A 17,118-nucleotide genomic window follows, 5' to 3' on the forward strand; every position below is an offset into this window, starting at 1 on the left:
TGAATCCAGATCAATTATGTTTTTTTTAAATAAAGAAGTAGACTTTCTTTTAATGATTTTGTGTATCTCAGACTCACACAAGAGAAAACAGATTCCATTTTCTTCCATCCTTCCAGTCTTCAGATTTGTTCTTGGTCTCAGTGCTGAGCCATTTGTTATGGCAATAACATCCCATAATTTCCATCCATGAATTCTGATCTCCCCATAAATGAGTACTGAAGGGGAGCCAGTGTCCCCTTTATTCCTCGCTTCCTTTAGATCTCATCAGAAGAGGAACATCTTTTCATCTTCTAGATTGAAAGTAAATAAGAGGAAAGTCAGCCAAGATGATGCCAGATTACTCTCTGGATTTTGGAAATTCCCTGGAAGCAGAAACATGGACTCTTCTCACGTTTGGGAATTGTACTTCCAAAATTTGCTCAGAGAACAGGAATTTTTACTCTAATATTGCACATAGTTTTATTTTAAATCTTTCCACTGCAATCCCTAGAAATAATTTTTGGGGAGTAGTGGCTAGGGAGTAGTATAAGAACATCTTATCATAGATATTTTAATCACTCTAAAAACTCTTAAAGAAAACATTTTTTTCAACGGAGAAAATTTTTTCATTCATTTATTTCTCTTCCCCTCAGGGAACTTTATGTCTCTAATAGTACTTGAAATTTGTAATGCATTGGCATGTATAGTGTCTCATGATCTATGAGCCTCTCATAAAATAAGAGAGAAAGAGATTATGGGAAGCTTAAGGATAAGGTTAAGCAACTAGTAAGTGGCAGATCTGGATTTAAAATGGTGGCTCTCATTTTCCTGGTCCAGTGCTCCTCCTGTAACCACCTGATACAGGGACTCTTCTCTTGCTGTGCCTAGTGGTGACTTCTGGAACATACTTCCTCAGTTGCCTGTTCTCTTCAGATTATAAAAAACACGAGAAAACCCCACTTCCTCAGAGAGCAGCATGAGTCCCCTCTGATACTCTTGGTTGTGTGTGATATCTTGCTTAGGTGGAAGAGTGAGTGCTCTTTATAACCTGGCACTTCCCAACACTTTGAGAATTTAAATTCTTAAAGATGCCCTCCTATTGTTTCTTTTTGAACTTTTAAAAACACAACTTGAACACAGGAAATTCTTCAGTATGGTTGCACCATGATTTGAAAGCAACAGTATACAAATATGCATTGGCTTTTGGCCCAACGAGTTGGCAGTTGACTTCTTGGAAGAGGGTTCGTTTGTCAAGAGGAAGGTCTGGATTTAGGTATTCACTTGGAGGATGAAACTATGATAAGACATGTCTAAGGAGTTGTGCTGTAGAAAAATCTGGCTGGTTTTTTTCTGAGAAATACGCATTACAGGTTTTAGAATACTAGAAACTCTTCTGCTTGTCTCTTTCCTACCAAGGATAAGCTTTTGCCTTAAGCCAGGTTTTATTGTTGAAAAATCTAGGTGGGACTTCGGTAGAAGGGCCCCCTTTGGATTTTAATATTGATGAATTCCACAGTTCCATCCCCAAGGGGCTGTATCTCCAAAGTGTTGTAATTTGAGATGGTATAAACACCAGCATATGTTGTGTATGCTGCAGGCACTCTTGAGCTCAGGCCTTCCAGGTGTTTTTTCCTGGAGCTTTGCTTTTGCATCATATCCTGGCATTTGTCACATTCCCTTGCAGGACGCTCACTTAGAGCCAGGCTGTCCTATTGGCCGAGAAATCATCTTGGGTGCCCTTTCCTACAGATTCTTGCATCCCATGAGGGTAGAAGGAATTTTCAGCTCAGGGGCCGAATAGATCCTGCAGTGCCCAGGCGTACAATCTGTGGGAGTTTGTCCCTCTTCACAGCTGACAGCATTGCAGAATTCCCCCTGGGACAATAACAGAAACCCTTATTAGCCAATGGTGTTGTTGGAATAAAATCTCCCCACTGCAATGTCTTGGTCCCAGGCTATAATGTTACCCCTTGATTCCCTCTGCATCTCTACCACTTTTATTGCAGCTGAACACACGCTCCTCATTAGTACCCTGGGTGATATGGGGAATCTGTGTGCTGGAAATTATGTGCAATAGGTACCAGATGTTTATGTCAACTTGGTATGCACTGGTATTTAAAATGCTCAAGGATCACATTTATTAAATGTGAAAATTACTTATTGTTCCTTCCCCCAAACAGTCCCCCACCCCCAATATTTTACTCCTTGCGTAAGGTGTGATATTAATTTCTTTGGGGACAGATTAAATTTAAAGTGTGTGCAGCAAATGCATCTGTTCCCAGATGCTTCGTCTGCATTCTGTCAAGCCTTAGGGCTGGCCTGCAGCCAGTGTGGATGTGGGGGTTCTGTAACTGAGATCGGAATGCTGTGCTGTAGCTAAAGGACATAATGAAAGGGTGAGTCCATTTGCATTTTTTTCTTTAAGTGGAACGGGGAATTTAGACATTGATGTGATAGCCAGATCATAGGAACATTTCCCATGTGTTCAGATAAGCAAACATGAGTGAAAAATAGGAAGATGACATTTGGTAAAATGAGAAATGAGCTTGTGCTTTCTCATTGAGTTTATGAAGCCTTTTAAATCGCGCAAAAGGTTGCAAGTGTGAACCAAGCAGTTTATTTTATCAAACATGAGTTAATGTGTATGTTTGACCAGTAAGTCTGTTTGTTCACGAAGCCCTGAGGTGAAGGCCAGGAAAAGGCGTGGTGGAAGCTGGTGGTGACTTACCCCCAGAAGAGCCCAGACCTGGCGTCTGGGAGACCAGGTTCGAATCCCACCCTGCCCCCTACTGGTGGTGACCTTTGGCAAGTTACGCAGCCTCTAGGAGTCCCGGTTTCCACCACTTTAAAATGGGGTTTCTAACACTGTCTTTACAGCGGTGTTACGAGGATTAGAAACAATATGTGCACAGTGTGTGGCCCAGAGAAGGTGCATGATAACCATACTCATGAAGAATTAAACCCTAGCTCCTCACAAGAGGTGGAGGCCTAGGGTGTCACCAGATGCTCCACAGTGTTGCCCCAGGGGGCCCAGCAGCTGAACAGTGGGCCCTGCTTTGTGAAGGAGGCCACTTGGTCTGGGCCACCTGGAGAGTTTTTCACCACAGGGTTGACTCGAATCTTTGCTGTCTTCAGGTCAGTCAATGTTTTTAGTCAATAGAAGTAGCATCTTGTGGGCGAATAGGGGCCATGGGTGCGTCCTGGTGGCTGAGGAGGGTATACTGAGAAGGAAAAACAGAGTCTGACTTCAGGGTAGGAAAGAGGACACGCAAACAAAACACAGCGCCCAGCAGGATTTGGGGGAGATCAGATTGCTTGTGTAGCCAGCAGAGAAGGATAAACTCAGCTCACGCTTTCCGACCAAGGGAATGTTAGACTTTGGGAATTACCCCCAAAGAATCCTGGACAGGGCATGTGCCAGATGCTTAGAATAAACCGAAGTATCCAGGTGGGGAGGCAACAGTGAGAAATGTCTCTGGAGGTGAACCTGTGTATGTGTGACTGTCAAGAAGCCCTTTATCGAGATAGGCACCCAGCTCTGTGGCTGCAACGTTTTACTTATAGTGGAAATAATATCTCTTCTATCCACGTTACAGAGTTTCTGTGAGGCTTCAGATAAAGTATCTGTAAAATGCCACCCCCTTTTTTTTTTTTGTAAAATGCCTTTTGTAAAGAATGGTGCCAGGTGAATACGAGTGTGTGTTTATGGCATTGTTGCCTTTGGCTGGCATTTCTTTCCCTATTGTTTGTGCCCGGATTGATCCTTCCTGTGGTCAAGTAGCTTCTACTGTGCTGCTTAGCATCATCACAGAGCACGCTGCTCACTTGCCTCTTGACTGTGGGGAAGGGATTGCTCAGGGAAAGAAGGGCTGTGGGTTTCCAGTGGTGGCCACAAGAGAAACTCCCAGCCTTCGGAGGCTGTCAGTGAGAGCCTACACGGGCAGCTCCGGAGCTCACAGTTCACCACAGAAGTGAGCAGGTGAGTCAGACAGGGTTTCAGAACATGTTTTCCTGGTTTCCAAGCTTCTGCAGAGATGAGGCGCTGCATCTGGGCCCTGTGGTGGCCGCCTTGCTAGCTTAGGCTTGTGTGGTAGAGCCTTGCGGTGGGTCACACTCTTCCCAGGTGGAAGCTTTGCTCACTGGTTGTGGCTCTGGCATTGCGTGAACAGCCTGCAGTTGAAGCCACTCGGAGGCCAGTACATAGAGGTAGGCTGTGGCTTCAGGAGGGGGTCAGTAAGGCCTGGGCCTGACACAGAGGAGGCAGGAGGCTGGGGGCTTGCTGATGGCAGAGGGAAGTGGTGTGCCACCTGAAGGTAAGGGCCTTCCCAGCAGAGGGTTTGGGGGGCGAGGACAAGGACAAGTTTGTGGTTCCTGCTGTGACATTTGAGGGTGGGGAAGCCCCCACTGGGACTTGATTCTTAGCAACTCAAAATGCCACCTCCCGCATCTCATGATTGATTTTTTTTCCCCTCCTTTAATACAAGATTGAAGTTTTGGCTACTGGGTAAAGAGTGAAAGGAAGAACTCTGGAATAGAGTCTCCTATTTGTATGAATTCCTTTGAGCATTGAGCATCTTGTGGTTCTTTCCCTTTGCTCTCCCTCCCCTTCCCTCATTAATATTTGAGTGTATACTGGGTGCTCGACATTATGCTGGGATGAGAGATACAGTAATAAACAGAATGATGGGGTTCCATTCTTCTGTGGGGTTTGCAGTCTTTGGGTATAGGTAGACATTAACAAATCATTGCACAAATAATTATGTAAGTATAACATGAAGTGCAATGAAGAGAAACGAAGAAATGAGAGTATTAAAAAGTGTATGTCTAATGTAAGGGGAAGTAAGAGGAGCTTTCTTGAGAGATCTGAAGAATGAGTAGGAATTTGCCACACCAAGGCAGGGGAAAGGAACAGGAATGATGGGAAAGTCTTCCTGGAGCACACCTTGTATGTGGAGTCTCTGGTGCAAAGAAGGTTGGCATTTTTGATGAAGTAAAATAAAGGTAGATTAAGCTACAAGTGTCAGAAAACCCAAAATAATATCGGCTTGAATAAAAGTTACATGTGTTCCATATAAAAAGAAGCAGTCCAGAGCTGATCCAGTGGCTCCCTGTTCATCAAGGACCCGGGCAACTTCTGTCTTACTGCTTTGTCCCAGTCAGCATGTTGTTTCCATTTTATGGCCCACGATGTCTGCTCTGGCCCTGCCCAGCACATCTGTATTCCAGCCAACAGGAAGGAGGAAGGGACAGAAGAACATAGCTCCTTTCCTTCATAAGAAACCTCCTAGAAATTGCATGTATCACCTCTGGCTATAGCTTACTAACCAGAATTTGGTCACATGGACATACCAAGCTACACATTAGCTAGGACTTCAAGTACAATGTTGAAAAGGAGTGGTAAGAGGGGGGACATCTGTGCCTTATTCCTGATGTTTATGAGAAAGCTTCTAGTTTCTCACCGTTAAGTCTGATGTTAGCTATAGGGTTGTTGTTGGCTTTTTTTTTTTTTTTACATGCTCTTTATCCAGTTGAGGAAGTTCCTATCTATTTTTAGTTTGCTCAGAGTTTTTATCAAGAATGACTGTTAGATTTTGTCAAACGCTTTTTCTGCATCTGTTGATATGATCATGTGACTTTTTTCTTCTGATTTTTCTTCTTCAGCCAGTTGATGAGATGGATTACATCAATTGATTTTCAGATGTTATGTATCTGGGATAAATCTACTTGGTTGCGGTGTATAGTTCTTTTTTACATTGTTGGATTCAATTTGCTATTATTTTGTTGAGGATTTTTGCATCTGTGTTCATGAGAGATATTGGTCTATAGTTTTCTTGCAATATCTTTGTCTGGTTTTGGTGTTAGGGTAATGCTGACCTCATATAATGAGTTAGGAGGTATTCCCTCTGCTTCTATTTTCTGAGAGAGATTGTAGAGAGTTGGTATAATTTCTTCCTTAAATGTCCAATATGTTTTTATGAAAATTTCACCATAGAGAGATGTGAGCCCCAGAGGTAGGTGTCAGTCTCAGTCCTTGGGTGACTGGGCAACCTTAAAGCACTTACTTAAGTGCCTTGAACTTATTTTCCTTTTCTTTAAAATAGGGATAATACCACTTCCTTATAATGGTGTCCAAGGTTGTATAGACCTAGCACTGCCTAGCCTATAGTGAGCACTTAATAAATAGGAGCAATTTGTTTTAATTTTTTACTACACCAGAGTGACATTGTATGTTGAATTGTTGAAGGCACCATTTCTTACATACCTTTGGAGGATAAGGGTGGATAATTCCTAATTTCTTTTCTTTTAAGATTTTATTTATTTATTTGACAGAGACACAGCGAGAGAGAGAATACAAGGTGGGGGGGGTGGTGGGAGAAGGAGAAGCTGGCTTCCAAATGAGCAGGGAGCCTGATGCGGGGCTCGATCCCAGGACCCTGGGATCATGACCTGAGCCAAGGCAGACGCTTAACGACTGAGCCACCCAGGCACCCCTCTTTTCTTTCTTGCTTTCTTGGTTTTAAGGATAGCTTAATCCTATTTTGTAGCTTTTTTTTTTTAACTTGGTGGCAAAAAATTCACTAAGGAATCTCAAAAACTAACTACTACTCTGGTGTGTCTGATGGTCAGAGATACTCTATATGGAGTGTGTTTAAACATTGACCCCAGTGGGTCTCTGTAAAGGGCAGTTATCCAATCGTTTGATCGGAGTGTGCCTTCTGCATTGCTTTCTTTTTTCTTTGACCTTGGGCTGATTCGTATAACACATGGCTGGAACTGTAGCCCATTAAGTGGGATTTGCCTTGCCCTGGACTCTGGCAGGACAGAAACCATAGGTTCTAAGGTGAGGATTGCTAGTCCTCAGTGCTGGGGGTGTCCCCTCTCTGGTTCCCTCCCACTTTGGGAAATACCTTATCCTCTGATTTGTTGCCAGTGAGTTTTTGCTCTAACCCCAGTGTGGAGATGAGCAGTGTGGTGATTTAAGAAAGATCCTGATGGGTAATGGTGGTGTTGCAAGGAGGAGGGCAAGTCAAGCAGATTGCAGATGTGTTCTGGGTGGAACCATAGGCCAGTTGGAGCTTTGCACATGCATACAAAAATGGAGGTGAAAAGTTTTTTTTTTTAATTTTTTGTGTAATCTCTACACCCAGCGTAGGGCTCAAACTCATAACCCCAGGGATGACTGGGTGGTTTAGTCAGTTAACTGTCTGCCTTTGGCTCAGGTCATGATCCCAGGATCCTCAGCAGGGAATCTGTTTCTCCTTCTCTCTCCACCCCTCCCTCCCACTCATGCTCTCTCTTGTGCTTGCTCTCTCTCTCAATAAGATAAAAATCTTAAAAAAAAAAAAAACTAAACTCACGACCCCAAGATCAAGAGTCAGATGCTCTACTGACTGAGCCAGCCAGGTGCCCCTTTTTAGGTTTTTATTTAAATTCCAGTTAGTTAACATGCACTGTAGTATTTGTTTCAGGTGTACAGTATCGTGATTCAGCCCTTCCATGCATCACCAGGCGCTCAGACAAGTACACTCCTTAATCCCCATCACCTACTTCACCCATCCCCCCACCCTGAAAAGCATTTTTATTTGTGCTTAATTTGTGATAATGGCAAATTTGTGGCAGGAAGGTGTAAAACCAGTTCCCCAGAGTTGAGTGTGTCCCCACAGTTGAGTAGGAGTAGGAGACTCCGGAGCTGTGGGGTCTGAAATAGAGCAGGCGTCCCACTGCGGGTGGGGAGGGCCAGAGGGGAAACAGTAGGGGGAGCACCTGCGCATCCCGTTTGCCGTACCCTGGAACTTCAGGACTCGGATGTCCGGTACCTCCTGCCTTCTGCCACTGTGACATCTTCCTTCACCACCTCTGTTTCTCAGAAAGCAGCTGGGCACAGTTCGGCAGCACAGTGAATATTTGAGAAGGTACATACTTCGTTTCAGACCAGATAACTTTTATCAGCCTCGATAATTTCCGTGAGTTCTGAAATAGACTTGGCACACCAGGCAGGGTGTCTGCTTATAGTCTAGCAGTGGGGGTGCAGGATTGCCTGGTTCTGAACTGCATTTGCATTTTACCCTGGGGCTATGGTCCTGGAGCGTACTTTTAATATGTAGAAGTCAGGAAGAACTAATTGGAGTGCGTTCAGGTCTTTCATTGGGTTCCACTTGGAAGGCTGTGGTTTAGAGGACGCTGTATGTTCAAGTCCCAGTCTCCCCAGGTATCAAATGGAGACAACACCAAACTTGCAGAGGCATATCGCGGTTCCTCCTTCTTGGATGTCCCTCTCTATCTATCCAGCCAGTGTGCAATGAGGCCCAAGTGGGGTTGTACCTCCTATCATTGTAGCAATCTGTTTCCCCTATTCGCTCCCTATAGCCAAATCCAAGTCCCCAGAATGGTGCCCTAATCACCAATCAGGTAGGGAACAATTTATTTTAAAGCTCAGTGATTCATTTCACAAATATTTTTTGGGCATCTCGTACATGCCAGGTGCTGTGATGGGTGCTGAGGATACAAAGATGAGTAACCCACTGCCCAGGAGGTCATACTGGACTAGCAGAGACAGATGCATATACACTGGTGGTTACAGTGTAGAAATTGCAGAGATGGGTGGAGAAATTATGTGAGGATGGAGGAAGAGTATCTCTCTCTGCTTGGGGTTTTTGTTGTGGGGCAGAGTTAGAGTGGAAAAGGAATTTGGGTAAAGGAAACAAGCTTGAATAAAGACATGGAGTTAAGACACATCATGGTATCTTTGGAGAAGGCAGTTGGGGTTGCTGGAGTGGGGTGGGGTGAGGCTGGAGACAGAGGAAGGGGCTGGTCAAGAAAGACCTTGTGTGCCTGGTTAGGGAGCTTGAGCTCTATTCACAGGCCAGCAGTCCTTAAGGGACAGGACATGCCAGCAGAGATGGGAGAGGCAGGTGTTCGCATTGGGAGTGACCACCCCATTGAGCACCCTGGGTGAGGTGGACGGTGCTTGCTTGGAAGGTGGTTTGGAGTGCTGGACACCAGAGTCTCCTTTTAGGAATATCTGCAGTTGTCTAGAGACAGAGGCGATGAGGACCACAGGAGGCAGAGATGGGCAGGAATGGATGTTAGGATTTAAGTTCTGGTTATTAGAGAAAGGCAGAATGAGGAAGCAGGTGCCAAGAGTGATCAGCGTTCTGCTTTTTCTATTTGAGGCTCTACTCATATGCTTCTCCCTTTCTTGGGAGGATTTTTTTCTGATCTCTGGCCCCAACTTTGCTATACAACTCTGGCCCCAATTGCCCCTGCTTGTTATATCTTGTTTTGTATTGTTCTTAAGTTTGTTTTGCTCTCTCTAAGAAGGGGGGGGCTGTGCTTAAAGGTTAGGGACTGTATCTTATACTTTTTTGGTGCAATTTTAGTTGTTAAATATTTATGCATACTATGATTGGGCTTTAGGCAATTTATTCCATTTATTTCTGGTTTTCTTCTAGGAGAGGACGGAAGAATTGAACACAGATGTCAAACGGGAGGTTTCCTCCATCCAGAGGAATACATTTGTGGATTTGTGTCTAAAAGGGAATTTAAATAATTAAATACATATCAAAATCATCTAAAAGGAATTTAGAGATTGGGGTTTTAGAATAGGCTAAGCTTTTTTGCCATTGAGTTCTGGAAACAGCTTACCTGGAGAGGTTCCTCTGGTGGATTGGCAGTGGCTTGATCATCTAGGATAATTAATTTAACTGTAGCATAATTCATTGCTATTTCTGAGGAGTTTGTGTTTGTGATTCCCTCTGCAGGTCCGGAGCCCAGTACCCAGTGTGAGTTGTCACCCGTCAATGCCTCCCATCCGGTGCAGGCCTTAATGGAGAGCTTCACCGTCTTGTCGGGGTGTGCCAGCAGAGGCACAACAGGGCTGCCGCAGGAGGTGCACGTCCTGAACCTCCGTGCTGCTGAGCCGGGGCTCGGCCAGCCCCAGAAAGAGGTAGGCACAGGTGCCAGCTTTCCACTTACTGCCCCTCTGTGCTTGTAAAGACACTTCTCTGAACAAAGAGGCCTTTTTTTTTTCCCATCCTGAGTTTAACAAGGATGCTCATGTTATGTAAGTGGGGAGGGGGACACAATGTACACTCAAGAAAAGGATTTCAAATAACAGATTGCTCTCTGGACCAGGCAACTCTAGGATTTCTTTCTAGAGAGATTTTTCAGCTTCGTAACTTTCCTGACTTCCCATATTGGAAAGAATGTTCTTAAGGATTTCATCTTTGAAACATGGCTGTGAAATAACAAAATAGGTGACGTTTTTCTGTAATTGTAGAAGATCTTTCTCATCCTCTCCTGTGACCTGTCTTTCTTCTTTCTTTGCGTTGTCTTATGAACCTGTTGCTCCTGCAGGATGAGTCAATGGAAATGGGAAACATTCCAGTAAAGAGGGCAGTACTTTGTACTTGCCGGAAAAGCCTCCTTATGCCATCCGGGCAGCTTCTCGAAGATAGCGGTGGTCTAGGTGGTGGTGATGGTGATGAGCCAGGCTCATAGTGCCTTATAGTATTTCACCTGTCCTCAGCACTGTCTGAAGCATTCATACACTTACCCCACAAAGTCCTGTGATGATCCTCATTTTACAGGTGGCAGACAGGTGCAGAAATAACTCACTTTCACAAGGTCATCACCGTAAGAGAAAAATGGCCTTCTCTTTCCTGTGGCTCAGAAATGACCTAGATTATGGGTAACGGTCATCATACTTCTTTTAAGATAACACGCGGTTGTCATTCTTTCTATTTTTAAGTCTCTGTGTCTCAGAAATGTTATCAATCAGGTATTCCCTCTCTAGGGAGAGAAAAACCACAATAAATCCTGATAACAGCGAAGTGTAGGAAAACTAATGCCAAATGGAATTTATCTTTGAGTTTTCTTCTGGTCAGGGAAGTTAATTTCCAGAACTGTTTGTTTATGTGCCTTAACCACTCTGCCTTTTGGGGGGAGTAGGAATAGGAGAGGTGAGGTGTCCAGAAGGAAAAGCAAACTGATTTTAATCTCGTGAAGGTGTGTAGAGTTGGCTCGTTTCAAAGACAAATCATCTAACCTTTTCAGCTCCATTGGAAATTATCGTTAATACCTTTGGTTGCTTGCCATGGTTGCAGCAGTGCCTCTTTCAGGGCAGATTTCTTTATCCTGGTAACGTGTCTTTAATTCTTAAAGTATGGGGGAGACTTTGTGGTGGGAGGGAAAGGAGGAGGAGGAAATGCAGTTCCTATGAAGCGTTGCTGACTCCAGCAATTCTTTAGCAGCAATAGTTACTCATTTTATATGTGCTCTCTCCGAGGAACTAAGAAGGAAAAGAAAAGTTCGAGCTGTTACAGAAGCAGCAACAGCAGAGATTCTGGCTGTTAAATTGTGCGTTACTGTTGTTGACCGTGACAATAGATTCAAATAAGACTATCGAAGCAAAAGAAAAATACCTCTAGGAATGGCCGCTGAGTTCTCCCACACTTGCATTTCGGTGTTAGATTAAAACGTTCACGCAGTCCGGAGGATACATCAAACTAGCCGGCATCCGGGGACATGGTATGTTCAATGAGGGAGTAAAGAGATAGGGCCTAGAGGGGATAGTCTCTAAAATTTGCTTAAAAACCCTAAACATTTTTCTTCTTTCTACAGTATTCATATAGTATAGGTATGATTTGGGGTTAGTGATTTGAAGATATTTCCAAGAGTGGGCACCTGAGGGCAGTTGCATTCTTTCTTTCTTTGGGGACTTTCTAAGTATTAGATGGTTGTAGTTCAATCCTGTTTGAAAACAAGATGTTGGGATATGTGATCTTTGGAAATGCCATCTGGCTCTGAGCTGCTCTCATATAGTAGGCCTTGGGCTATTTTATGTATAGAGAGTGTAGAGGATAACATGAGCAGTTGGGCCACGAGAGAATGAAAAGAGAAGCAAAGAGAGATTCTTTATGGATGGTAAGATGGGGGTGGAGAAATATTAAATCTCTCTCACCTTCATGAATGACTGTGCAGCCATGCAGTTTTTAAAATCATTTGAACTACGTGACCCAGCAATTCCACTTTCCTAACTGTATACCCAAGAGAAGTGATAACGAATGGCCACACAAAAACTTGTCCATGGATGCTCATGGCAGTGTTACTCATATTAGTTAAAAAGTGGAAACGACCTGAATGTCCATCTACTGATGAATGGGTAAATAAAGTGTGTTCTGTCCACACAATGAAATATTACTCAGCAAAAAGAAGGAATGAAATACTGACGCATGCTGCTCCCTGGAGGAACCTCGAAGACATGATGCTAAGTGACAGAAGACAAAGAAGGCAGAAAACAAAAGGCCACATATTATACGAATCCATTTGTATGAAATGTCCAGAAAAGACAGATTTATAGAGATAGAAAGTGAGTTAGCTGTTGCTTAGGGCTAAAGGGCAGAAGAGAGAAGTAGGGGTTGACTGCTAACGAGTACAAGGTTTCTTTGGGACGGACAGGAATATTCTAAAATTAATTTGTGGTGATGGTCCCCCCATTGAATATGAATATGCTAAACACCATTGATAAATGTGAAAATATATTAAAAACCACTGGATTGCATTTTAAATGGGTGGATTTTATGGTATATGAATTTTATCTCAGTGGAGCTTTTTTTTAGTTTTTTAAAAAGATTTTATTTATTTGTTTGACAGAGCAAGAGAGTACAAGAGGGGGAGCGGTGGGAGAGGGAGAAGCAGGCTTCCTGCTGAGCAGGGAGCCTGATGTGGGGCTCAACCCTGGGATCATGACCTGAGCTGAAGGCAGACGCTTAACTGACTGAGCCACCCAGGCGCCCCAGTAAAGCTGTTTAAAAGACAATAATTCAACCTGCTAGTATTCTAAATTAGCCAATACAGTTTATCTTGACTGTATTCACTTTTTTTTTTAAAAAAACAAGATTGCTTCGTCTTCCAACCTAAAGTCGCCTCCTTTTTTTTCCATTGTTCTCAGTGGATAACTTGGTTTTTGTAGATATGCTATTACATGGTCTGTGCTAAAAATCACAGCTGATCTGTTTTGGGGGTGATAGTGGGAGGTAGCCTTTCTGTATGCCTCTACTGAGTATTAAAGGCAAATATTTTTCAAAATGAAATGAGGTAATTGCTTACAAATTAGCAAAAAGAATGCCATATTGCCTCCCAGGTATAATTGACTTTGACTCTGGTGACCAAGGTAGTTGTTTTTCACCATGTCCTCCTTAAATGGGAGGGAATTACTAAATCAACCCTCTTTCCCCCAGCTTGTTATTGGTGCAGGATCAGCAGTAAGATCTATTGTAAATGAACCCTTCTCTAACATTTTGCTAAATTCCTACCTCCCAGGAGTCTTAAGGTTCTTCAGCTGAGGAGAGGCTGCTGCTTTTCCTGTGTGGAGGAGGTGACAGATCCTACACCTGGAAGTAATAACCACAGCAGGTTGACAAGATGTGGGGAAACAGTTGCGCTTAAGTTAGAGAAACAATTTTACAGGCCAGCAGAGAATTTGGATCAGAAACTCGCTTGTTACAGTAATGTATACAAAGCCTTCTGTAGCAAAGCACTGTTTTGCCATTGGCCTCCCGGCTGGGTTCTCCTCAGGACAGCATAGAGACCTATAATTGTATTTTTCATCTGAGACCACACCTCTCATTTGTAATCATTGGTTTTGGAAACAACAGGCCTGGAAGTGAACAGGAAACTTGAAAAAGACTCTCTGGCGACAGAGAAGGGCAGAAGACAGTAAACAGCCCCGAGAGATCAGTTTTGTCTTTTAGAATAAGCGGGCACTGGTGTCATCATTTTCATCCTATAAAAACCAGCTCCTCTTGCTCTTTGACTTCAAAGTAAAATGCACCCCCACCCCCCATCAGAGTTTGGGCCTTCAGGGTGTTTCCTGATTCCTGAGAGGAGTTATAGCACCACCAGAGGTTTGTTTACTGTAACATACTTTCATTAGTTGCTGGAATGGCAACAATTTTGTTTCCTATCTAATTTTTATTGCGACCTGCTTTTATGTGGTGATGTGTCTTTTCTATTTCCGACTTATCTAATTGCCTGTTTACAAGGAAAAGCTGCTGCGGGTAAGCCCCTAGTTAGCATTACCTACGCGTATAAAGGACATGGTGTTTAAATTTATGTATTTGTCCTGACATTAAAGCAGCAACTCTTAATGGATGTGCCAGTAACTGGCTGTATGGAGGAAAGTTCTGGAAGGCTCCATTGTCATGGGAAAGGGACCAGGTTTAATAATTCAGAACCCTTCCTACTTCCATGTATTTGCTTATTCTTGGCCTCATTCTAAAGCAAGACATCTCAACAGTATAAGCAGAACTGCAGAATGAGGATAAAGAAAAAAGAAAAGCACAGTTGTGAGCTGTATGGGTTAATGTGGTTGGTACGACTGACTATGAAATTTGGATCCATGCTTCTTGGCAGGCAGGGCCAAATGGGATGTGTGGTTAATCACACATGTGGCTCCAAGTCACTTTTACTTTGTACCTTCTCGAGGACTGTGGCATACAGTTGTTCCTTGCCTGCTTCTTTTGAGGGCAGGAAAAACCACAGTTGGGAGAACGAGAAGGAAGTTCACACATCTGTCTGAAATGCTAACTCCTCTGCTTGCCTCTTAACAATTCCCTTACCCACAGTTACTTGGTTACGAGGCTTAGGGAGGCAGTGGACGCTGGCTCTTTTGGACTCTGCGGTCCAAGCTGTCCCCGCATTTCCAGCCCAGCTCCCTTCTACCGTCAGCTCTTGCCTTGTTCCGGGCCACGAGACCCGCTCATCAGTCTTGTTTGGCTCCGCCTGTTAGGTGAGCCCCCTGGTCTCCCACTGAGGCTTTGGGTTTCCTGCATAGGCTTGTGACAGCTCATTCCAGTGCTCCCAGTCCCTTTTCATTCCCTCCCTTGTGGCTTTGGGGGCAGTATTAAGGTTGGTCTCTTGCTGTCTTTTTTCCTTCCTCCTTTAGAAGATTATCACATCAAGTGTTAGTAATTATAAAATGCAGGGAGCTGAGGAGCCCTTGTACTTTCCGTGGCTATTAATGGCCACACTAAGTGCCGCCTCCCATCTGTCAGTCATAGTCCATTGTTTCCTCCCCTCCCCGCCCATAAGGCTTTCAGCTGCCTTCACACAGTAACCCACTTGTTCTCTGCTTGCAATCCATGACTTGTTGTAACCAAACTTGCTTGAACCATGTGATAAGGGAGAACGAACACATCAAGGGACGAACGAACACACGAGCGCTTTAGTATGTGGGCTTTGACATCTGAATTGACATCTTTTTTGCTTACTTGGGGGTATCTGGAAGTTCAGGGATTAAACATTTTGGAGATCGCTACTACCTACCTACTTAACTACCTCTACACAGTCTTCCCTCTGTTTCCACAGTATTAGTAGGTGGACAACTTCTCTCTTCCCCCTTAGTTATTAGAATATAGACAGAACGGTGAGGGGGTTGGGGGAATGGGCTGGTGTCTTAACTTTACTCATCACCACTAAAAGAACTGATACAGAATTTCAAGACTGGCTTTTTGGAGACTAGGTATGTGAGAGCAGAAGTATCCAATGAACACTGAACTGTAGCACACTAGCTACATTCCTTCTCTGTCTGGGGCATTTTTCCCACTGCAGTTATTCACAAGTGACTTTCTAATGCTAGTCCTGTGTATGTGCAGAAAAAGTCCAAATAAACTCAAGGCTATTAATGTTTCAGATCTTACATGTAGTATATGCTTAGCAAGTGTCAGAGTAAACTGCTCGCACACACACACTGTATATTGGTGAAATTTCATTCCTAAACAAATACCTTCCATGTATAAATGCTGCCTGGTGTTTGTTTAAATGGAGGTTGTTTTGGAAATCACTCCAGCCTATTAGGTAAGAGTGCCTCTGAACTGACCATTTTGTTGCAGAACTACAGCAGATGTATCAGAAAGTTAAACTGATGACAAGGGTCACAGTTCTCAATTCATTTGAGTGTTTGCTGTGGAAGTTATTTCATTAACTTGAAAGACAGCTGAATCTGACTCTCACGTAGGATTGGAGACCCTAAATAAATAGGCCAGTCACATCATTTGAAGGGAGCTGCCCCTTCCCTCGAACAAAGAGAGTGCAGTTTAAATGATGACACCCCACCGGGCAGAATGCAGGTGCTAGGCCAGGACTGGGTAGAGGAGCAGGGTTGGGGACAGCATGGCAACTAGACCTGGCTGCTGGCTCAACAGAGGATGATGCAGGCCCGTTTAGAACGGGCTACACTAGTCAAGGATGGTTTCTGACATGTTGGGGCAAGATGTTGAATCAGAAACTACAGCTAACTCTCAAGTAAGAACTCTCCAAAAACCTGGTTTGGGAATTCTAGAAAAAGTGAAAGCAGAAATCAGAGTGATAATAGTCAACATTAGGGCTTAGCAGACAAATGAGGACACAAACTAAGCAAAGAAGTTACAACATTCCTACCAAGATGCTGGCTGGCCACATCGCTTAAGCCCTGTCATTTATCACAGTAATGTCCAGATGCTGTAAAATTGCCCTTAGAAAGCACTGCTCCTTGCCCCACCAGAGGGATGGAGCCTGACTGGACTCTGCCATTTTGGCATGAGGTAATGCCGGGTTGTATTCTTTGCTGGCTGGGAGGGGACAGATTGAAAAAGCCTCTCATTGTTGTCTCTTGCCCAGTCTGGAGAAGAGACTACCTTGACCCCCTCTAAAATTTGTCCAGCAGCAGAGTTTTCTAGCCAGTGTGGTGTTTGTCTTTATGGAGGTTAGGGCTACAGCCCTGACCCATGCTGTTGTTGCCATGGTAACTCCTCAACTGCTAAAAAAAATTGTAATTTCCTAAAAATGTTGTTAGAAAATGTTTTAACAGGGGCACCCTCCACACTTGAAAATGTGACTTTTTGCTTGAAGGACATTTTGGAGAGCATTTTAAAAAGCGGTAGACCAAAGTAAGGAGCAGGTCTACAAATCTGAGACCCAGATGTGCTGATTGGGCAAATGCCCAGCCTGTGTGTGCAGAGTATCCAAATCTCCAACTTGTACTCTCTTGTTTTCATTGCTTATCTGCTCTGTTGACATTTTGTTTGAGAATAAAAAGAAATTTACTGCTAATATCTCTGATTTAAATACTTACATTCTGCAGAAATGTTTCTTATATCA

The 17,118-nt window shown here is 43.8% G+C and overlaps 1 protein-coding gene across 1 annotated transcript in view; it reads left to right on the top strand.

The window, feature by feature from the left end:
• The window catches only part of TGFBR3 (transforming growth factor beta receptor 3), a 196,519-nt gene that overhangs the window by 73,596 nt on the left and 105,805 nt on the right, over positions 1 to 17,118 (top strand). The window contains exon 3 of the mRNA XM_028087662.1: positions 9,741 to 9,925. Within this exon, the coding sequence (XP_027943463.1) occupies positions 9,741 to 9,925 (185 nt within the window). The remainder of the gene's footprint in view (positions 1 to 9,740; positions 9,926 to 17,118) is intronic.

The sequence above is a fragment of the Eumetopias jubatus genome, unplaced genomic scaffold (genome assembly GCF_037043125.1).
Source record: "Eumetopias jubatus isolate StellerSeaLion01/CBP00866 unplaced genomic scaffold, mEumJub1_p1.0 scaffold_4, whole genome shotgun sequence".
Taxonomy (NCBI): domain Eukaryota; kingdom Metazoa; phylum Chordata; class Mammalia; order Carnivora; family Otariidae; genus Eumetopias; species Eumetopias jubatus.